Below are 18,595 nucleotides of genomic sequence, written 5' to 3'. Positions count from 1 at the left end.
AAGAAACTCATCTATAACCTGAAAAAACACTATCTATTATAACACGATAATAACACAATATTAAGAGCTCATCCGAGTTCTTGTTGTTCAAGTAAAGCTGGTATATATTTTTTGTGATATTGTGAGTTTTTTTTATTTCAGGGATTTCCAGTGATGGAAAACACCATGTAGTTCCAACAGCAAACTTCAGCTGAAAACTGATATAAGGATAAGCTTACTTTTGCCAATAAATACTTTTGATTTCCCAAACCTCAGATGACGGCGACCATGTCCAGAAATAGGGTTTATAACCTGCTGTCAATGTCGCAGGCCCACAAAGATGTTACTGATGAACGCTATCGAGATTTACGACGTCCTCGAAAAGTCAGATTCTTTGTAAATGGGGATCGCTACTTCAAAGGAAAGAAATTATACATTACTCCTCATAGATACTTCAACTTCAATGATCTTTTGAACGATTTGACTGGAAAGTTACCAAATAATTTGAATTTACCTTATGGTGTGCGGCAAATCTTTACCCCCTCTGGAGGAAGACGTATTACTGACATAGAAGACTTAAGTGATGGGTCGAGTTATGTTTGTGCTGGATTTGAAGGGTATAAAACAATACGCTATGGAAAGGCTGAATTAGAGCCTTGGTCATTAGGTAGGTTTAGATCACATGTTATTATATTAGTAGTTTAGATTAATGCTTGATGTAGATTTAGACATGTGCACAATTACAAATTTGAAGTTGGTCAAACTGTCCATGTATTTTTGAACCAAGTATTGAAACCATTTATTGGAGCACTTGCTTAACCATAGTAAAACTGTACTTGAAAAAGTTTTTAGGGGTTAAGTGCAGCATCTGTTCAGTAAAACAAGCTACAATCCCCTTGATAAGGCATGATATATCTATTGTGGTTTAAAGTCAAAGGTAGAGGTCATTTAAAGGTCAAGGTTCTACTTGAACAATAAAAAACATGATTATCCTAAAAAGAAGATGCACTTCTTACAATTTTCACAGTTAGAGGTCAGGGTTATATTGATCCATCACCTTTTCAGGGTTGAATTGGAACCGTGTTTCCTAAAAACTTTTAAAAATATGGAAAATATAATAAAAACTTGGCAAAAACAATTGTGTTTATCGACTATTATTTGAATCTTTATCTTAAAAATGTTTGAGTTAACCTTTTAATGAATTTTTTTAGAATAAGCTTCATTTCAAGTTTGTTTTAGAATAAGCTTCATTTCAAGTTTGTTTTAGAATAAGCTTCATTTCAAGTTTGTTTTAGAATAAGCTTCATTTCAAGTTTGTTTTAGAATAAATACAATCAAAAGCACACATAAGCTTTTGCATATTTTGAACTTAAGGACTATTATTATACCCAAGACTAGAGTTCTTTGGGACTTCTTCTGATAGGTATATAACTTACATTTGAGATATAAAATATAATGAAAATAGAAAAATGATAGCAACTAACTTATAACTTTAAATAGAGAAAAAAGAAAATGATCCCTTTGAAGTTTTTGATGAAGGTCACTTGTATTTTCAGTCCTGTATAACAACCATGTTTTTCATTAATTGATCTCTCCTTGAAAGTTTTTCCTATTACAAAGTAATGTTTTACATTAAACATGTATCAGATTTATATAATGTTTTTAAAGATTGTTTAATGTGTTTATAAAAACATCTTACTCAACCTGATAAAAAAGGACCTAGTATTTATAGGTTTAAATGGTTTATAAAAATATTTTCACATTAACTTTATGAATCTCATGCTTGAAGATATTATAATTAAAACTCAACAAGTAGACTTTCGAAAAAAACATATTAGACAATACAAAAACAAACATAAGCATACTGTAAGGGAATGTTTGGGTTAAAGAATGTACATACTTCAAGTTTTTAGGGATAGGGAGATTTTTCATCCATGCTGGATTGTGTTCAGTTTACATGTATCTTAGCATTGAAGGAAAGGGGCTCCTTGTGAGCCCTCTTATTTTGATCTGTAGTTGAAGTTTCCAAGTAAATCTATGATGAAATCCTATGTCTGACATGATTTTTGTTAAGGCTAATTAGGAAGAGACAAATTAAATACAAAAGATGCTATTGTTTAGTAGTAGCAAGTGAAATGTGTATCTTGGAAATGGTATATTTTTGCTGATCCTTTATTGTAAAACTAAAGTCAAGGTCTATTTTGCTAAAAGATTGTCAAACTTTAAAAGGTGCTTGATGGTCTTTGCAATGTTTTGATCATATACATTGTAAGAGTATTAGTTGAGTTCTCAAAAAACATATGTGAACCCCACAAAGTAGTCTTTGGAAATTTGATTTATAAAAATTATAGTTTATACTCAACACAATGTATCTTCTATTTGAGAGTTAAGAAGCCTTTGTCCCACAGTGTTCTTCTGTCTTGAAGTAGTTAGGAACCTCATAATATGTTTTTTTTTGTATTACTTAATATTTTGTCATAAGGAGAATATGATGATGGTGGTCACATGATTATCTTGGTTTGATTTATTCACAATTTTTTTCAGAGCTCGACATATTGTTTTGACATTTGTTTGTTTTAAGAGACTGTATGTTGAGCTTTTAGATAGGTTGTTGTCTTTGGGTTACTGCCTCATTGACATATTGCCCTTATCTCCTTTTATTCAAACTTGCAAAACAGAAATGAAAATCTTCATTAAAATACTTTTTTAAGGCCACAATTAAAGGATTGTTATATATATGACAGTACATATATAAGCTTTCACCAAAACAAAAGGACATATAAGTTAAAAGTCATGGATCCCTGCTTTGTAAACCCTTGAGTAAAAGTAAGATAAAAATAAAAATCACTTATAAGTTGACAGGCTTAAATTAGGTATAATCATTAGGATTATTGTTTGAAAGAAGAAGAGGCTAATTTCAACATAAAACACTTTTGAGACTATAAATATTTTAGTAACTCAAAATTTTAATTTTATATGAAAATTAGAACACATTTTTATTTAAAATTGCAAAACATATAGCCCATTTGAAGCCTCTTAATAAAATTTGTTTGTTGACAATCAATACATACATGACATAGCTTAGTGAATTTGAAAACAAAAATGAAATTTGACACATGTTGATTTGTAAATTGCAATCAATTTTGTTATTGGAAATTATTCATTAATTTTTTGATAACCTATATCCTATATTACATGTATTGTGTATTTTGTTGATACCAATCTATGATATAGGGGTAGAATGACGTAGATCTATCTATACAGTAATGGGATTTATAATAATTTGGTTACATGTAAACAGTTTAAATAGTCCATTAGTATTGATCCAAAAAGCAATATCAACATAATAATTTGAGACAATTTATAAGATTTTATAATATTCATGATTTTAATTGTGAAATTTAAATCAAATTCATTCTAAAGAAGTAGCTATGGTTTACAGGGTGACCTTGATCTTAAGTTCTAGTGGCAGATCCAGAAATTTTCATAAGTGGGGCCCACTGACTGCCTCAGAAGGCCCGCTCCAGTCATACTTCAGTGATTCCCTATATAATCAACCAATTTTTTCCCCAAAAAACCAGTGCCCCTGAAAAACCCTCTAAATCTGCCTGTGAGTTCTAGTTTTAATTAAGGTCATGAATCATGATCACACAATCAGTACATTTATTAAAACAATTTGTTGGTCCTATTCTTAGATATAGGAAGATAAGGTGTGAGTGCCAATGAGACAACTCTCCATCCAAATAACAATTTGAAAAAGTAAACCATTATAGGTCAATGTACGGCCTTCAACACGGAGCCTTGGCTCACACCGAACAACAAGCTATAAAGGGCCCCAAAACTACTAGTGTAAAACCATTCAAACGCGAAAACCAACGGTCTAATCTATATAAAAAAAGAGAAACTAGAAACACGTATAAATTACATAAACAAACAACAACTACTGTACATCAGATTAATTTGTATTAGTACTTATATGTCTTCCTGCTTTCTTGATGCCCTTTACTCTTTCATTTATTCTGAGTACATATTTGTAAAAGGTGAAGCTATTGATATTTTTTGTCATGGAATGGTTATGTTCTCATTTTATGCATATTTCCTGTTCTTTGAACCTCAGTTGAAATGTATTGTATTTAAACAGTATAGATATATCTCAACATGCAGTTTTTACAATGTGAAAGATAATTAACAAAATAATAATTTGTCTAATGAAGTAAGACAAGTATTGTGTATTAAAGTTTTGTTGAAAGAATTGATGTAAGATATCATACATTAATATGTCAGTTATGTGAAATAACAGAATGTCCTATGTCACTGCTAAAAAGGCTTTGTCATTAGGCCTGAAAAAATATTTTGTATTACAAAAATCTAAGTCTTAAAATGAACCTATTTCAAAGTGATAACTTTACAAAAGTAAAATTACAATTCTCGCTCTCAATAATGAAAAAAAGTTTTAAGCAAGTTTTTACATCTGCATGTGAAGTTCCCCTTTGACTCCTTAGGATTATTTTAACAAGTTTCTACTCCTGGATCTGAAACTAGCTTTTGACCTTATGGTCTAGTGAGTTTTAACTATTGTATGTGATAAGGTAACCATTTGACATGTACAACTTAGGGAATTTTTAGTAAGTTTTAATATGTCATACATGTGAAGTTCCTTATGATTATTTAGTGCTTCCTATGTTTGTAATTGAAGTAGACTGACTAGTACTGTCTGCTGGCTTGGTACTGTCAATCATATTTTAGATAGATTTATCAGTCTATTCTTCGACAAATTTTGACACATGAGAAACAAATTTTGTTTAGCAAGTTTCAACGCCTCTGTATGAAGTTCTCTTCTATATATATGTTATGTGAAGTTCCTTTCTGACACTTTGAGATTATTTTAGTAAGTTCATACTCCTGTGTGTGAAGTTCCTTTCTTACATTTTGAGATTATTTTAGTAAGTTTATACTCCTGTGTGTGAAGTTTCCTTCTGACACCTTTGGATTCTTTAAGCAAGTTTCTACACTTTAATGTAAAGTTCGCTTTAAATTGACACCTTGGGATTATTTTAACAATTTTTTACTCCTGTAAGATCATTATTTTTAAGTCAGTAAACTACTTTAACAAATATAAAAGATTTAATATAACTACTAATCTATGATAATTAAAACCTCGTTAAAATCAATTATGACCTAAATAATAACTTTTTATTAGTACGTCAACAGTTCACACACATATCATTTTAACTGGTCTTTATAAATTCTGTAATTATGATAATATCGCTGTTGAGAACATTGTCAGTGTTAAAAGCTTTGTGTAGTAATTGTTATAGGCAATAATTAGAATGTTTTCGTAAGCAAATGTATTCTTTATGAGGATCCATTAATAATATAATTTGATGAGGAAAATGGTGAACAAACCTAAGAATAATTTTTAGGAATCGAAAACAAAGCTTTTGTTTTTTCTAAAAAATGTTACCGATTCCTGAGACGCTGATCTAATCAGTGAGACATGTCCACAAATAAAAGTTGAAGTTTACCTAAGTGTTGTTGTCAATTAAGCTGTATAATACATATAAGAATAGGAAATGGAAAGATTGAAACAATTCATAACATATACATCACAGCGCTGATTACATACAGTTCTGATGAACAAATGCAAAACCTGATCAGTATGTTTGTTCTTTGACACTAGATGTTGCTTCATCATTTTGATGAGTAATAAATGAAATTATAAACCCAACACTATCTTTCAATAGTACAATTTACAAAAAAATATTGAAGAAATAACCAGAAATCAGATATCTCAGCTACTTGCATGAGAGAGTGGAAATTCAAGATGTCCAAACACTTTGTGTAAGATATCAATATTGAACAACATGTAGATGTTATTTATCCAGATATAGTACAGGCACAATATTGACACACTTACTGGCATAATTTAAATTTTATGTGCTGATGGGACTTTTCAGAAGGCAAATTTAAGGATAAAACCTATAGATTATTCATCAATGTTTGATACATTCATATTAAAACTATGAAAAGTGGTAGTACAGCATAGATAAATTTTAATTATCCTTTGGTGATAGAAATGCATTGACAACACATATTCTGTATAGTAAAATGAAATAGATATAAAAATAATTTTAAGTCAAACAACCACTGTATCTTAAAGTTGAAAAGTTCCACATAGTTTATATGGATCAATATATGGTTTAACTTATGCATGAGAAAACTGTACCCATTCTGATGTAGTCTTTCTATTTCTTTTCATTCTTAGAGGGGCGTCCAGAGGGGCGTCGTCAGAATGCTGGTAATTATTTATTGTGAATTGATGACTTGCAACAGGATCCCTTGTAAATGACTTGTCAGATGCTTAATGTTTTATAGCTTTATACATATCACTGAACATATAGCTCTGTGATTACAAAATCAATCTGCTTGACCCCCCTTATTGTAAAAAGATTGTAATATCATTTTTCATGTGAAATTTTTTTGTTAGTGTAATCTTTTTTTTTTTGAATGAACTGCAGATATATATTTTATTCTTTTTAATATGTTTAAGTGCATCTTTAATGTTAGAGAAAAATCTTTAAGAAAATAGAATAAGAGAGAAAGCTGATTAAGCCTAGAATATTTTTTTTATTTTGATATACGTATGCCTTTGACAAGTCATTGTATTTGAATAAAAAGTAATATTAATAGTGTAGAGTGTCTTTGGATTGTGATTAACAATATAACTCAATTTTAATCAGATCTAACATATTAATGTATGAAGTAACTTGTAACAGACAGTCTGATTAAAACCAATGTAGACATGGTAGAGGATCAATTCTGATAATTATGGCAGTCTTGTTTATCCTGGAGCTTACAGATTTATATATTCTATTCATGCAAACCTTCCTTATACACCAGCTGTATTGTAATACCAGAAATCAGTCCTTATACACAAACTGTATTGTAATACCAGAACCTTGGTGGTAAATAGTTAATTCAGTGTCATTGTCACCTAGTTTCAGCTGAAAAAACCTATAAATACAACAGTAATTAGCTCAATTCCAGAAAATATTGTGAACAGGGTAATGAAAGTTGTCTAGATTTGACACTATTTCATTTCTACCGATAAATATCCAATGTTTATCAACAAGTTGCACTACAAAAGTTTTGCAAATTTTACAGTTGGATTTTACATTATATTCAGTCTTCTTTTTCTTGCTGTAGTAACTGTGGTATTTACTTATTTTATCCAACAGCAGATCTGTTCAGCTTCTATTCAAAGTTTCATATTGGATAAAGGCTTATGTTATCTGGGTGTGGTATTTTTTCCTTTTGAGACCTCATTCCTTGAATGAAAATTTTCTATTACCTCTTAAGAGCTTTTGCAATTTCAGAGCTGTGTATATTATTTGGAATTGATGATGTATGCAGTGTTCTTGAATAGAGTGTTTACACTTCTATACACACAAGTTCCCTACTGTTTGTTGATATATGAAAAAAATGTAGCTTATTAACTTATAAAGAGGGAATATAACTGTGACAAAGAAGAGAATGATAATTATCTTGCAAACTGTAAAATGTTTCATAAAAAATTGTATAAAAATCAGCTTGAAATTTTTGACTTTGATTGCCATGAAAGATTCCTTGTCATTTAACCATAATATGCATTATTGTTTTAGGGGATAATGGTAAAAAAAGTAAGTATGACTTTTAAGAATAAAATTGACTTCCTGTTTGAGGATTTTGGGATATAGGTTTCTATATTTAAGCATATAACCAAGTTTCAACCATCTAACAATCAGTTCATTAAAACTAATATTACACTATGGAAGCAGAATGGTCTATGACATGACACTAGCTGTGATTTATATGACTTCAGTTTGTTTGAACACTGGTGGATAGTTGTCACATTGGCAACAATACCACATATCATCATTTTTATATCACTGTTCAAAAGAACATTATTTCTGAACTGCTCCTCTGTTATTATAAGCTTAAGTATCATGTATCAAGCATGCTGTTGGATAAATGATATTCCTAAATTAAAAATAGTATACAAAAAAGGAAACTTTTTACCATGTTGAAGTCCTTAATAATTTGCTATGTGATGTAACAGTTCTTAAAGACCACTGTTTACATAGTGCTATTGTTTACCTAACACTTGCATCTGAAAATAGTATACAGAAATCCATATAGCCTGAAGATCAATAATTCATACATGTCTTGCAATTTCTATACCAGTTTTGTCTTACAAGATTTATTTAGCGCATGCAGTGCATGTAATATTATGCTCAACTTTGTAGAAGTGAATGTGTACTTACAGTACCCTCAGAGCTTTGATTATAATTCTGCGATATATGGGTACATTAGTTACAGTATTTTAAATCATGCACTATATCAGTTTGAGTTGTATATGCAGCTTAAATTTTCACAAACATAAAATAGAGTATTTCATTTAATTGTAGTGTTAATGCTGTACATGTCTCATGCATGAAATGCAATTATAACTTATTGCATTAAAAGTCACTTTGATATTTCTCTCACTGAATATAGACAGAAGATATCTTATCTGTTTGATAGTTAGATTCTTGGTTGCCAGATCACTTAATGTCAAATCTCAAGGTAATGGTAATTTTAGATATAAGTTAGCTGGTAAGATTTGAGATCTGTTTAAAATGTGATAGATAATTTAACATTATATACATGTTAGATTACATACTTGAATGCTACATTCCTATTTGCAAATTATAAAAATTACAGATAGGTACAATTGTGTTAACAGAGCTTACAAATGGTTGGATGAAGCCTGCCAGACGAACATGCTATGCCATGATAAAACTACAGCTAGGAATGAACCTAACGTTAAGCATAGATATTTTGCATTTAGGACTGAACGTGCTGATATTTCATATGTAGATACAAGGAATAGAGACATTGTGATCAATTTGACCAATATTATTTTCATGAGTGTTTCCAGGTAGATTCTGCATTAATTATAGGGTTTGACCTCTTGACAAAAGATAATTTGTATGATTGATATATAATGAATCCAGTTATGATAAAATGTTAATCAAATATTGCTTTAATTGACCTAGATATTATGCATGAGTGACTGATTCTGACACATAATGATTTACTTATACAAATTGTGTGACCTATAATGGTTTACTTTTACAAATTGTGACTTGGATGGAGAGTTGTCTCATTGGCACTCATACCACATCTTTTTATATCTACATTAAAGCTCTTAAGACTTAATTGACTGAAAGTTATTAAAACAAAGTTTGGCAAACACTGTATTATGTTGACCTTATCATTTAAAATATATAGAAAGAAATATAGGGACTTAGCAACTGCATAAAAACTATGTTGGGCTCACATGACCTTGACCTCATTTTGTGGATCCAGTTTGGAGGAAAGTTGTTTTGTGTGATTAGGTTAAGGTTTCTCTGATTCTATAAGCATCTATTATTAGTGTATAGAATGGTTGTATGCTGTACGTGTTAGTCTGGCAGGGTTCATGATCATCTGACCTTAGCCTCATTTTCATAGTTAAAGGGTCATTGTTGAAATTTTTGTGGTTAGGTCCATTCCTTATATACTATACTCGATGATAGGTCAATATTTTGTGTATGGTATGTGTGTAAGTTGTATTTGTCAGTCTGGCTGTTTCATATGTTAACTTCAGTTTCGAGGTTCATTGGTCAAAATCTAGGTTTCAGGATTAGGTCTGTTTCCTAAGATACTGCAATAGTCTTGTGAAGTTCAATGTGATGGTATTACATATGATACTGAAATGAGTTCCTACCTGACTGAAATTAGACTTTTCAGAGCATCGTAGCTTATTTAAATATTTGTTTGATATTGGTTGGTGTTTATTTTGTGAAGGGAGGCGGGTGGGGGATTAAGTTTTTTTTCTTTCTATATGTTCCTAGACATTTGTTTTGTCATCAATGCTTTATAATTTATTTGCCTTGGAAACTACAAACTTTTATTTTTATTTATAAATTACTTATGTTTACTCAAATACTTAAAAGATTTGACTGTGTGTACAGTACTTTTCAATTAGTCTCTAAAGAGGATAGGATTTTGTGATATGTTGTCTTAGAAAATTGTATTGTCTTCATAATTCTTTGTTTAATTTTCTGATTGCTGCCATGGAAACTTCAATCTTTTCTTTTATGTTATAAATGTATATTTGTACCAAAATACTTTTAAAATTTGACTATATGCATTACTTTGGTTTCTTAAGTGAATTCATTTAATCCCTAAAGATGATAGGATCCTTTGATAAGATTGACTCAATAATTACATGTTAAAATGTTTGTGATCTTTTATTTCTATAATTTAAATTGATACTCTAAATGGTTAAGCTTGTGTGTGGAAGAGTCACACTGCAGTATAAATAATGTCAACATTTATCGTAGATGTCAAAGCACTCAGGTCTTGTTCAATTATCAAGTGTTTGTTTAGGAAATTGACTTAATATATTAAACAAATTACCATTATTTTCACTGTATTTATATATTTTGAAGTGCTGTTGGAATGGATAAACTTCATTGAGATGTTTTATGTTAAAATGTATACAATCTTATATCTCAGTAGGGTTTTAAGTCCTCATCGGTTAAAACATGATGGTTTTTTTTTAAATTTTGAGTCCATTTAGTTTAATTGAATTCTGCAGTGAAACACTTTCCATAGACAAAATCTTTTAGATTTTTATCATCATGGAGTACCAAATAGGCTTTCAATTTAAGAAGAAAACAATCCACCAGAAACCAAGTGTCTAGGAAGTGATCAACTGTGGGTCACTGTATGATTAAACGAGAAAACAGACCACAACCTTAGAATGACAACCACTGAAATAAAGGTTCCTGACTTGGGAAAGGCACATAAAGACATGATTGTGAGCGCTCAACACTCCCCTTCCCTCACCTGGAACAGTTGGGTAACAGCACAACATAAGAATGAACTGTGAAAAATCAGATTGGCACAAAATTTATTTATGTCCGTCCCTGTGAAATATTCAGGTTTTTTTTTTACACTCCTAACATCGCTTAGTACAACGGCTGTATGTAAACTATTTCCGTCATATTTTTATCATGTTCTCTGAAACAGCTTGATTAAAATTAAAACAGCAGAAATTCATGTGATTTTTTTTGCAAATGTTCATGACCAAATACACTCTGGATTTAATTCTTTCCTCAATATTACAGTTCATCAGAACTAATCATTTGGTAATTGCTCTATTGCCTGTAAAACAACATAAAAAAAAGAAAATTGGAAAAAAGATTAAAGATTAGTTTTTTCAGCTCTTTATGATAAGATTTAATAAACATATATACTGATGCTAATAATTTAAATGTTCCTCTTAGAATTTTTTAATTGAATTGTAAATTGATGAACTGCATGCTACTGTTTTCTCAATTTGCTTGATCATTAAATAGATTTTTTTATTCTACATTATTTCTTATTTCTGTTTTTAAAATTGATGTTGTATAACTTTAAACTTATATTATGTTTTAAGTGAGAGTAGGTGCAAAATACAGGTAAACGATTCAAAAAGTACTTAAAGTTTAAAAAAGCTGGGTGAAAATGGTACAAATAATGACAATTTAAGGCCTACATTGAGGTTAGCATAATCTGTTTTAAAAAAGTTCTAGCCTAAAACAAAAATAGTATGAATTGGGTAATTCAAGCAAAAAACAAAAGTCTGAACTTCAACTCTGAAGGAACTTTTATTTGCCCAGTGAATGTTTTATTCAATCTACTATTGCTTACACTCAAAGGTCAACCACCTTTATACAGGTACACCTTTAATTCCGTACATATAATTTTACTGAATATTGGAACAAACAAGCCTGTGTTATAACATGTCCCTTTTAAAATTTACAATATGACCAACTAGTATAAATTTGACTGTCAATTTGGATCTGTTTATAGTGAACCATCAGTCAAGGACTAAATCAAGTTAATAGAATGATAATACCCAGATTTGTACAAACAATTTGTTGACTTTCAATATTATCATTGACCATTATCCACTCCTACAGTTAGGGTGGGGTTCTGTCCATGTATAATGTTAAGTTGGAGGATATTTTGTTTTCATTTTCAAATCAAACATCTTTAAAAAATTATGAAAGGGCAGTTTTGAATTGGCCAGGTTCAGCAATAGAGACTTTGTTGAAGATAATGTTGGAATGTCTGTCTGCAAAGTCAACGTTGTTTATTTTTATGCACCATTTATGGGCATTATGTATTTTGGTCTGTGCGTCTGTTTGTTTGTTTGTTTATCTGTCTGTGTTGTCTGTCTGTCTGTCCTGCTGTCCCTCTTCAGGTTAAAGATTTTGTTCTAGGTAGTTTTTTGTCGAGCCTGCAACTTTGCAGAAAGCTCGACATAGGGATAGTGATCCGGCAGCTGCGGCGGCATTAGCTTACTTCTTAAAAAGCTTTATATTTTAGAAGATGGAAGGCCTGGATGCTTCATTCTTTGTATATAGATGCCTCATGTTACGAACTTTCTGTCAGTCACATGTCCAATGTCCTTGACCTCATTTTCAAAGTTCAGTGTCTACTTGAAAAAAAAGTTAAGAATTTTTGTAATGTTTCTTTAAATTCTCTCTTATTATAAGATAACAATATTTGGTATGTGACTACCTTGCAAGGTCCTCATGCCCGTCAGACAGTTTTCACTTGACCTCGACCTCATTTCATGGAAAGGTGATGACTGTTAAGTTTTGGTGGTCAAGTCCATATCTCAGATACTATAAGCAATAGGTCTAGTATATTCAGTGTATGGAAGAACTGTAAGGTGTACATGTTCAACTGGCAGGTATCATCTGACCTTGACCTCATTTTCATGGTTCAGTGGTTATAATAAGTTAAGTTTTTGTGTTTTGGTCTGTTTTTCTTATACTGTATGCAATAGGTCAACTATATTTGGTGTATGGAAATATTTTATGATCTATATGTCAGTCACAGGTTTTATATGAACTTGACCTCATTTTCACGGTTCATTGTTAAGTGTTAAGTATTTGTGTTTTGGTCTGTTTTTCTTAATTTATAAGCAATAGGTCAACTATATTTGTTGTATGGAAGAATTGTTAGCTATACATGTTTGCCTGGCATGGTTCATCTGACCTTGAATCTCATTTTCATGGTTCATTGATCAATGTTTAGTTTTCTTGGTTAATGTTGAGTTTATGTGACAGTTGTAATAAAGCTTTATATATAGGACTATCAACATAATATCAATGATTAGTAAAGAAGGCGAGACATTTCAGTGTGTGCACTCTTGTTGATGAAGTTGAAGTCCAATCAACTTGTAACTTTGCACCCATGTTCCCTATGATATGATCTTTCTACTATTAGTGCCAAACTTACCCCAATTTCTTGGTCCACTGAACATAGAAAATGATAGTGGAAGTGGGGCAACCGTTTACTATGGACACATTCTTGTTATTATTATTATAATTAAGACACTATCACTAAGATCCTTTACCTTTACCTGCTGTACCTCAAATATATTTTTAATTATGAAAAAAAAAGCATTTATTTGATCAAATCAAGGACCTCCTCAAAGTTAAAGGACCTGATACTACTTGTCTAAACTTACATGGAATTTGGGTTTGCTGTAAAATGTCCCAGTAGGTCTGCATAATAGTTGAAATTGGATTAGAATGTGTTTCATGGAAAACTAAATGTGGCTAAGTCATCAGCTTTTAACATACTTTTTCCAATAAAGCAACAACAAAAAAAGCAAAAACAGTAAAATTCACTGTTTTTTTTCTAAAGTTTACCTTTTGAAGGAACTATTATAAAGCTAGATAAAAAGTTATGTATGAAAAGAATCTAATGTAAACCAAATTAAGACTTTTTCATAAAGGAAAAAGATATCTAAGTCTAAAGTATTGCCTAACAATAAATTTAAAGACTTTTATAAGAAATTGTATCCCTTATAATGAAGACATTTATTATATATAGTTGAAGGAATCAAGGTTTGATTAGATCTGGCTGGATGTCAACTTCCAATGTTTGTAAAGAAGTTTTAATGTCAATTTACCATTTCAGTTGTATTATAAATTGATCAAAAAGTAAATAAGTTCCAAAATGTATGAATGGGAAAGTAATTTAACTCTCTAATACATTTCTCATCAGAGCAGATTTTTTTTGGTGAGTAATCGATGTATATCCTGTAATTTATTGTCAATCCTTTTGAATAACAGAAATTTTGTGACGTCAAATATATATGTTAGAATACCTATTGTAAATCTACTGTAAATTATAATTATTAGAATGAATTAATGTATAAATGTCAAATTAATGGATAAATTTCCAAAACTTTGATAAATGATAAATGTTTAAATTATTTGTTAGGGGTGTCAAGATTTTCTGAAAATATAAACATAAAAGTATACTATTTTGCCATGTTTATGAGTATATAAGTAACCTTTTTTTTAAACCTTGTAGTGAACTTAAGCAAATAATAATTTGACATACACAAATGGCAAATGGCAAAGTTAAAGGTGAAATGCACTTACAAATTCAGCAGAGTTTGTCAAATGCTATTTCTATAAAACTGAATATGTATCTAGAAAATTATTGGAGAAAGTTACAAGACATCATCAAGAATGTTGTAGGAAAAGAATAAACATATAATCTTTTGTGAAAGCACACCAAAAATAGAATGAAATTGATTTTGGATCTATATTTAACTAGTTTATTGCAAAGATTAACAATATAATGTATCAATTTTCTCTTGTTCAAATATTTTCATTGCATTCTATCAATAATAGAATGGATAAAGCTGTAATTTGCTCTGCCACATTTTGTAAATCAGGAGAATAGTGTAAATAAAGCTCGATGTTGTCAAATTTTGAATTGTTATGGGATATCACCAAAGTGTGTATAAGCATTTCAACTTTGCCTTCGTTAAATTGAAAGATTGATGTGGCAACACAGAAGTAACTTTTGGCAGATATGTGAAAAATTAAAAAGGTTGAAAAGTTTAAAAGAAAGATTAAAAGAATTGAAATACTACTTAAATTAGACGAATTACTTTGGCTAATAAAAAAAGTTATAACAATAATCAACTGCTACTTTTTAATTAGGTTTTACCTACAACTATTACAATTTTGAATTTATTGTAATGTGCAATGTAGAATAAAATGTAAAACATGAAGAAAATATTGACCCTAAATCCCTACTGATTCCACAGTTGCATCAGTAAATGTGTTTTCTGTATATCTTTACTGCTGGCAGTATACATGTATGTAAAAGGGTGTTGTTGTCACTACTGAAAACAGGGTCTCAGTGTTATGATCTCTTGACAAAGTACATAATGCAACCTGTTTTCGAAGTAGATGAATAAAATAAATTAAAAAAAATACCACCCATAAAACCCTTATATTATTGGGTTACATTTTTAATGTAATTCTGTTGGGTTTTTTAAGGAGGATTTAGGTTTTAAGGAGATGGTATAAATTGACAGTAAGAGGAAAACATTAATACAGTTCTAAATTTTACAATTATATGACTTTGTTAGAATGTCAGTCTGTTGGATAATAACTAATTTCAAATTTGTGTACTGAATTGGCTAGATACATCGTTAAGAACATTTTAGACCTTCAGAAGATTAAATTATATATATATAAAACTTTAAGGTGGTCTTAGTGATCTAATTTCTTTTGACCTAAATGTAGTTACAGAAAAATCTCATGAAATTTTCAAACCATTTTATGTTTTTTCTGCCTGACATTTAATGGTTGGAGAATTTATGATAGGTTTAACAAAATATTTAGCTTTATTTCATTGGTAGTATCATAACTACAATAACTGAGGGGTCATTGACGATAATAAAAGCAGTTTAAAATACATTAATGACTCAATTTTCTCAGTCAGTTTTATAATTCACAAAAGGTTCGAAGCACTGATGATGAATTCTTCAGTCCAGGTTTTTGTCTCCATGTCGTGAAGCATGCAAGGAGAAAGATAGGTTTGCATAAATTTAATGCATTTTATATTGTTATGAATTTGTCAAAGTGAAGTAGTGGGTTGTGCCAGTTAAAGTATTTCTATCAAATATGATGTAGGAGCTTCCCTAACAACAAATCTCTTTTATGATGTTAACTCTCGGGCTTTTCCTCTTTTTGTGTGCAAATGGCTTATTCATTTTTGAATTTTTGAAATTGATGAATTAAGTTGGAGTTAGTAGGGACATTCTGTATCAACAAACTTTTTCGGACTTTTAGAGATTTGAATTAGAGGAATATTTTAGATATTGTGGATGGGTTTTCAGATTGAAACAAATATTGTGATAACTCTGGATGACATCTCAGTAAACGTCAACATTTTGATATCTATTTATGACAAGGAATTGTGTACTAAGGGAGATTACTTTTCACTAAACAAAATTGTTTTGCCAATCAGTATGCTTAAAGTTGATATTTGTTGAAGGGGAGATAACTCATAAGTTGGATTGTTATAAGAAATATTTAGAAAGTCTGTGAATTTGAATCAGACTTTAAGAGAAGAGGCTATGTCTATGTTTGCCAAACCAGAGTGGTTGTTTGATGACAATACATATGTTGATCCCGTCAGAGTATCTTACGAAAGACTTAATTCAAAAGTTCAATTAATTCAACAAGAAAAAAGTAAAACAAGTGACAAATGGCGGAACAAAACCATCAAATTGGTAGAAATAGAACCTGATCCACCAAATACAGCAAGAAAATATATTTGGTGCAGAAAACGTAAGTATGGCACATGCATGGTACACATAGATCATAGATGTAAAACTTGTCTCAGTAGCAGTGGCATTTTCTCATTTACATCAAGTCTTCATCTATTTGTACATGAAAATGTTTATATATATAGTTCCATATTTCCTTTTGAACTGTGATCTTTCTGTGACTTATTTGAACAAGTGTAGGTTGTGTCTTCTGTCATGTCCTTGCAATTCAATAAATCATATTATTGAATATTGATTGTATTGACATCCGTCATTGTATTTTATCTCTTGATATTATTTTTGTCCATCATTGAAGTTAAATGTTACTTGTGACATTGCTGTTTCTTTTCCATAAAAGAAAGAAAACTGAATTTTTTGCTTTGAAGCTTTTATATACTATGTAGTTTTAAGAACATGAACATAGCTTCTTTAACTGTAATAGAAAAATACAAATATAATGTCCATTGATACCTTGATTCTTTTAATGCTAATATTGATATAGGGGAAGTTATTACTCATTATATTGAATTTAGATAAGCTGTGTAATTTTAGGTACTTTTATGTCTTTATTCTTATTTTTTATTAACAATTCAACAAAAAGTTATTTATTCTTTCAAAGGACAATTTGCCATGAGCCACATGTAAAATAAACTCAACAATATAAGTCTCAGGAACTTCATAACACGAGTAAGTTTGGATAGATATAGTGAAGAATATGTAGTAAAAAAAGGAAAAGTCTTATTTATATTCACCCCACATTGATTTTGTTTTTAGTTTTCATAGTGCAATAAAACATTGTAACTAGGGACATATATGTAATAAGAATTTTCATTACAGACGAGAAAGATCCAATTCCTCATCGGTAGTAAATATTTTTTGAGAATTATAGATTAGCGCTATTTTGTGCATTTAATTTCCCTTTGATCTTTTTTTGTGATAATTTTTCATATCATGCTTCTTGCTTGAGATGGAAAATTATCGCTAGAAACTAAGGAGGCACGTGGCGTTGCTAAGGAAATTGACATCCTCGTCATAGGTAAAATAGCGATAAACAGATTATCATTAGTCATATCAACTCAATTGCTTTTCTCGCTTTCGCCGTACCGGCTCAAGCGAGGAAAATCAATCTCTTTGAGATGATGAACGATAATCTATAATTATCAGTTTAGATGACCAATGTCAGACAGTTAATTTGTTTATTGCTATTTTACCTATGACGACGTTGTTAATTTCATTGACAACAGGCATGTGCACCCTTAGTTTCTAGCGATAATTTTTAATATCACTCTACTGTGTTGAGAAAGGAAATAATCAGTCAGTAAAATGAAAGTAAAATTTAGTAAGATAACAATAATCCAAGTTATTTGATAAACCTTAATTCCTTTATCAAGGAGTTTATAGAATGTGATTTACATGCAACACAATATTATGGACCTTGTCAGCTTGGTCAAAAACACAATTGTCTTGGCAATAAGAAGGATGTCTAGTTACATTTTAAAATTTGAAGTTAGATGTTGCACAAGTTTCATCGACTGAAAATTAAATTCTAAAATCAACAGTTTTTCACTTCTTGAGTTGTTTAGAATAAAATATCTAAATGCATATTCCTTCTTCTAAATTATGTCTAATGGGAGATAACTCTAACTGCCTCAAGGAAATCTGTAGAGCTGCACACAGAATTAAATTTTTGTTTACCTTTGAACAATGCTGCTGATTTATTTTGCTATTTAAAAATAAATTCAATGCATAACATTTTTTTTAATTGATTGAAATTGGGATACATTCATGACTATGCAGTTATTTTAATAATGTTCACTTCTAGACAAAATATTAATTGATGTTTTTTTAACCTTTTTTATTGTCAAAGTCACAGTGCTTAGAAAAATAATTTCAATGAATACATTC

The 18,595-nt window shown here is 30.2% G+C and overlaps 1 protein-coding gene across 7 annotated transcripts in view; it reads left to right on the top strand.

The window, feature by feature from the left end:
• Nucleotides 1–18,595, top strand: part of LOC139512767 (serine/threonine-protein kinase DCLK3-like) — a 59,482-nt gene that overhangs the window by 14,208 nt on the left and 26,679 nt on the right. For 3 of the 7 annotated variants that reach the window (XM_071300657.1, XM_071300659.1, XM_071300658.1), the window contains exons 2-4: nucleotides 142–646; nucleotides 6,245–6,277; nucleotides 7,641–7,658. In XM_071300657.1, coding sequence (XP_071156758.1) covers nucleotides 256–646; nucleotides 6,245–6,277; nucleotides 7,641–7,658 — 442 coding nt within the window. In that variant the 5' untranslated portion in view covers nucleotides 142–255. Of the gene's footprint in view, nucleotides 1–141; nucleotides 647–6,244; nucleotides 6,278–7,640; nucleotides 7,659–16,483; nucleotides 16,713–18,595 lie in introns of those variants that run through there. The other 4 variants (XM_071300660.1, XM_071300661.1, XM_071300662.1 and 1 more) reach the window with 3 other exon arrangements.

The sequence above is a fragment of the Mytilus edulis genome, chromosome 2 (assembly GCF_963676685.1).
Source record: "Mytilus edulis chromosome 2, xbMytEdul2.2, whole genome shotgun sequence".
NCBI classification, from domain to species: domain Eukaryota; kingdom Metazoa; phylum Mollusca; class Bivalvia; order Mytilida; family Mytilidae; genus Mytilus; species Mytilus edulis.
This window is presented reverse-complemented; position numbering and strand designations above follow the sequence as displayed.